The sequence below is a fragment of the Microtus pennsylvanicus genome, chromosome 21 (genome assembly GCF_037038515.1).
Source record: "Microtus pennsylvanicus isolate mMicPen1 chromosome 21, mMicPen1.hap1, whole genome shotgun sequence".
In the NCBI taxonomy this organism is placed as follows: domain Eukaryota; kingdom Metazoa; phylum Chordata; class Mammalia; order Rodentia; family Cricetidae; genus Microtus; species Microtus pennsylvanicus.
This window is the reverse complement of record NC_134599.1, coordinates 5,502,219-5,507,218: the sequence shown is the minus strand read 5'-3', so window position 1 is coordinate 5,507,218 and position 5,000 is coordinate 5,502,219. Positions and strand designations below refer to the sequence as shown.

Below are 5,000 nucleotides of genomic sequence, written 5' to 3'. Positions count from 1 at the left end.
TCGCCCTCCTCAGACCACTGAAGTTCTCTGGAGTACTGCTGTGGCAAGAGGTACAGGCAGACAGAACATCCTTCTTTTCAGATTGTACCTTATATAGTATATACACCTTATATTTACTGCCCAGATGTCCTGTCAAAGCCACCATACCATCATACCTGTGAAAAATTTTTACCAATTGAAATGTCACATTCTTTTTTTTTTTTTTTTTTGAGACAGGGTCTGGTGCAGCTCAAACTGTCCTTGAACTTGATTTGTGACCAGGGATGACCTTGAACTTCTGATCCTCCTGCCTCCAGTTCCCAAGTGCTGAGATTACAGGTGTGTGTCACCCTGCCCAGTTTTCCTCAGTGCTGGGGATAAACTCAGGGCCTCACACACACCCTAGGCAAGTACTCAAATGAGTCACACCTCTAGCCCCAGTCTCAGACCCTTAAAACACGACATCTACCATCCAAGGTCGAGTGGCCAGATATCATCCAGGTCCCCAGGAGGTAAAGACACTTGGGCTCCACCTGTACAGCTCCTATGAACAGAATGCACGAGCTTCCCCTTCCGCAGGTCCAGGAGATGAAGCATAGACGTGTGGCCAGCTTTCCCAGCTGGGCTGATCGCAACCCCCTGAACCTCAGGCAGCAGGTCCCAGAAGCAGTTTTTCCCCAAGGGACACAAAACCGGGAGGGGTTTTTCCTCCCAGGTAACCCTCAGCCCACTAGATCTCTTGCCAGAGACCAAGGGGATGGAGTCCCTTCCTCTTAATGGATGGGTTCCTCCCCCCACCCCACGTTCCATTTGGAACAATACAAGCTGTCAGTTTCCACTCATCCCCTATCTTCCTTAAGCCACTGTTTTTTTTCCCGAACCAGTAACAATCTCAATTGTTCCCTGAACCCCACGGGGTCAGGTAGGCTGGAGAAAGAAAACCGCTTCAGTAAGCGTGATGACGCTGGCCAGGTAGTTACTAGGAGAAGCAAGGCCACCAGTTAGGGGAGTAGTCATCCTCTTACCTGAACCACTGCCTCAGGGCTATGCCACAGCAAGAAGTAGCAGCTTGCAATACTCAGACACATGTGCACGCGCGCGCGCGCACACACACACACACACACACACCATGGGATCATCAGAGAAACAGAAAGGACAGGGTCCTACCAAAAAGGCCATGAGGTTCCGACTGGCGCCTCTGCGTGCTTCGGTTTTGGTCCTTGTGTTTCTTGCTGCCCCTCAGACTTCCAAAGCGCTTCATGAGTCACTGTGGCCACAGAAGTGGAGACAGGTGAACATATCAGAACTTGAAGAACCAGCATGAGCCACAGCTGGGGACCAGGGGTTCAGCAGAAGAGGAGCAGCATCAGCTGGCAGGTGCAGGATCCCTGAGAGTCACAGCTTACCCTGCTGCGAGAGGCAGTCAAGCTCAGCCACAGCCCGTGGGTCTGACTGCCCTCCCCACGATCTCTCAGATTAGCATGAGATGAGGGCCATGCTCCAGGATCAGCCCAACAGCCACAAGGAATCTCTCAGCAGCCTCACTCAGGTCCCTGAGACTTCTGAGCAAAGGCAGTCCTGACTGGCCGCACCTCTCCTCTCCCGGCAGCGGGAGTGTCGTCTCGCCTGTCCTTAAGTAGGCAAGAAGCCACTGGAGGTACGAACAGAACCTTGCAGGGGAGCTGTTTATGTAGTTAAGGTCACCGGCTCACTGATGAGCTCCGGGTTATTTATTCTCTTTAAACTTAAAGTAGGAGGGGAGCCCAAGTAGGCAGAGCCGGCACTAGCCTGCTAGTCATGTGCGGATCTGCGTGATGTCTCTTTAAGAAGACTGTAAAAGGAAACCACCCTGTACAGACAATTCTTGGCACCAATTGGCCAGAGCACATTCCCATTATGACATGACATCACACAACTATTTTGATGCATGTGCTTCGGGGCTCAGAGAGCTAGAAGGCTCCAGAGGCTGCCCGAGGAGAAGACCGGAGAGCACCAGGGCTACACTGCTGAATCTCTTCTAGGGAACACAGCAAGATCATCTCTGAGGCGGGAGGGCTGTCCTAGGATCCAGCAGGTCTCAGGCCAGCACGGAGCACAACTTGCTAAGAATTGTAAGGCAGAACTCAGATTTTGGAGGGGACCTCATTCATCTCCTGGCATTGTAGATGGGGAAATGAGGTTCAATCAATCTCCTGTGGCCAATGACAGAGGCAAGACTAGAATGCTGATCTCATGCACCATAAGCCCAATGTCCGACCTGACAAAGCATGAAAGCTCTAGTTCACACATGTGTTGTAAGTAAATAAGAGGGTAAAAAAGAGAGAGAGAGAGAAACAAACTTGCTTTTCTGATAGCTTTTATAAAGAAAGTTACTTGCTCTGTTACTAAGTAGCATTGTGACCTTGAACAAGCCTCTTCCTATCTCTGGGACCCAGTGGCCACCTTTGTTAGCCAGGATGAGACCAGGTCATGGCAGGATTTCAAGTTCTAACGGTCTGGGGTAGAGAGATGGCTGGGTGGTTAAGAGCATGTACTTTGTACTGCTCTTTCAGAGAATCTGAGTTCAGTTCCTGGCACCCATGACATGCAGATCACAGCCACCTGTTACTCCAGCACCAGGGGAACCAGATGGCAGCCCTCCTTCCTCTTTTTTTTAATGTTTTTAAAAAATTTTTTCACTTCTATTAGCACCAGCATTCACATGCACAAGCCCATTCTCAGAAACACACACATTAAAATGTTTAGAAACCAAGTTCCAATAATCTAAACTAGCGGCACTGCTGAGGAAGGCTCTGTGGTCTGGCATCCAGCTAGTAGAACGAAGGTACTAGGGGTGGGCCTGTTTTGGTTCTGACCCTCTTTGACAGTTGCTGGCTCTCGCCATGTTAACAAACTGGGCCCAACATCCTTCTGCCATGCTTTTCCCAGCACGATGAATCCCTTTGAAACTCGGAACCAAAATAAAGACGTCCTCCCTTTAGTAGCCTTGAACAGGTGTTAGTCACAGCCAAGAGAAAAGCAGCAGCAGGAGGGGACTCCAGGGTGTCAGCTCCTGCCCTAGACCTGCCGTCCCCAGGGCCTCGCCTTGGCTACTGTGCAGAGCAGACAGGGGAACACACATTTGCTATCTCATGCCTGTGGGGCCTGCAAGCTGTGGAGTGGCTGGCTGCCTATGATCTTGGCTCAGACCCTGCCTCATTCTGTATTTCTGTGTGCTCTCCTTACAGCCCCAGCCTGTCTCTGTCATGGTGGCCCCTTCGTCCTCTCTCTGATGGCGAATGGGGAAGCTTTGTCTCGGCTTCTCTTCTGTCATCTCTACTGAGTTCCTCGTGACGGTGGGAACTTGAGTGCTGTACTGGATGCCGTGAAGTTGGGGAACCAGCCCTGGCACAGCTGCTGGGGTTGTCCCCACTTCCCCATGTGAGCCCCTTGTTCCAGTCGTGATGAGCTGGTCTCCGTTCTTGGGGCATACTTTAGGTTTCTAGGCTGCAGATGCCAGTGGCTCAGTACTGTGGCCACCAGAAGCCAGCCCTTCAATCTGGCCAGGCCTCCAGTACAGTAGCAGGGTATCCATGTAGTGAAAATACAGTGGCCCAAAATTACTGTGATGAAACTCTGCAGAAGATGAACTTTGCAGATTTTAGAGTTTCACGTTTAGGTTTTTAAATAAACCCTGCTTAAAACAAAAATTAAACTTTTCTCAATTTAAAACTATAGTGATCCAGGCATATTGGCACACACCTTTAACTGTAGCACTAAGGAAGCCGAGACAAAAGGATCAAGAGTTCCTGACCAGCTTGGGCTACACAGTAAGACCTATCCCCAGACAAAATGAAAAAAAGAAATAAACAACAACCTAATAAAGTAAAATAAGAAGTGGAGTGCAAGGATCTGGAAGGACCACTGAGCATACATAAGGAGGAAACATCCATGAATATACACACTGAGCACACATACATGTTTTAATAAAAGAGTATGTGAAAGATGCTGTAATGTTCTTTTTTAATGTGAGTACATGCCCGCACAAGTAGGTGTGTGTGTTGCATGCACATGCATGGGGGCTAGAGGCTGATGTGGGCTGCCTTCCTCAATTGTTTGCCTCATTGTTTTTTTGAGGCAGGGTCTGTCCCTGGACCTGGATCCTGGCAATGACGCCAGGGATTCTCCTGTCCTAACTCCTCAGTATGGGGATATTGAACATGGGGCTTGGTCCAGCTTTTAATGTGGGTTCTGGGCATCCAAACTGAGGTCCTCATGCCTCTGGGCCAACACTTCCCTGGCTGAGCCATCTCCCCAGGTAACGATATGAGCATTCTGACACTAGAAAATAAGACTATGTGGAAAGAGGTGTCTCAAAGTTACCGACTAAGAGCAGACAAGTTTCCATTTCTAAGGGAAATAAAGAGCAAAGGGAGGCAGGCGCGGTGACATTCACTCAGCAGGTGGTGATTAAACCTCTGGGGAATGTTCTAGGCAGCTGCTGATTGAGGGGATTTGGGTGCTGTAGACCATTCAAAGACACCGCTGTTCTCCAAGTAATAACTGCCGTTTACCGAGAGTCTCTTACAAGCCAAGCAAGGCACAGGGCAACTTCACAGTTGTCTTTTCATTTTGCCCCTGTAAGGCTGAAGGGCGGGCATCGACAGCCATGCCAGCTAAAGATGAACCCCTGAGAGTCAGAGTGGTCGCTCACAAGTCAGGGCAGAGGGGCATGGACTCGAACCCTGATTCAGATGAATCTGGACCTGTCTTCCCTCTGCGCCACACTCCTTCCTGCATGCATACAATACTATGACAGGGCCCCAGGCCAAAGCCCCCTCTAGGTCCCCAGGTCAAAGCCCCCAGGCCCTGCCTCAGTGAGTTCACTGGGAAAAAGAATAGGCAAGAGTCCACAGTCTTCATTTCACCTTTGACCTCCAGGCTGGGAAGTCTAAAGGCAAAAGAGCCAGTCTTGAAAACTCCAATCTGCATCCCCAAGGGGGCCCATGACATGCCAGGAGTGCTGACCGACTTGAAGGTGA

General features: G+C 50.0%; 1 protein-coding gene across 17 annotated transcripts in view; it reads right to left on the bottom strand.

Annotated features, from left to right (window-relative positions):
- Prkag2 (protein kinase AMP-activated non-catalytic subunit gamma 2) overlaps positions 1 to 5,000 on the bottom strand; it is a 264,022-nt gene that overhangs the window by 152,456 nt on the left and 106,566 nt on the right. For 3 of the 17 annotated variants that reach the window (XM_075955445.1, XM_075955447.1, XM_075955446.1), the window contains exon 1: positions 1,147 to 1,783. The exons of the other annotated variants lie outside the window; for them this stretch is intronic. In XM_075955445.1, the coding sequence (XP_075811560.1) occupies positions 1,147 to 1,240 (94 nt within the window). In that variant the 5' untranslated portion in view covers positions 1,241 to 1,783. Of the gene's footprint in view, positions 1 to 1,146; positions 1,784 to 5,000 lie in introns of those variants that run through there. 17 annotated transcript variants of the gene reach the window in all.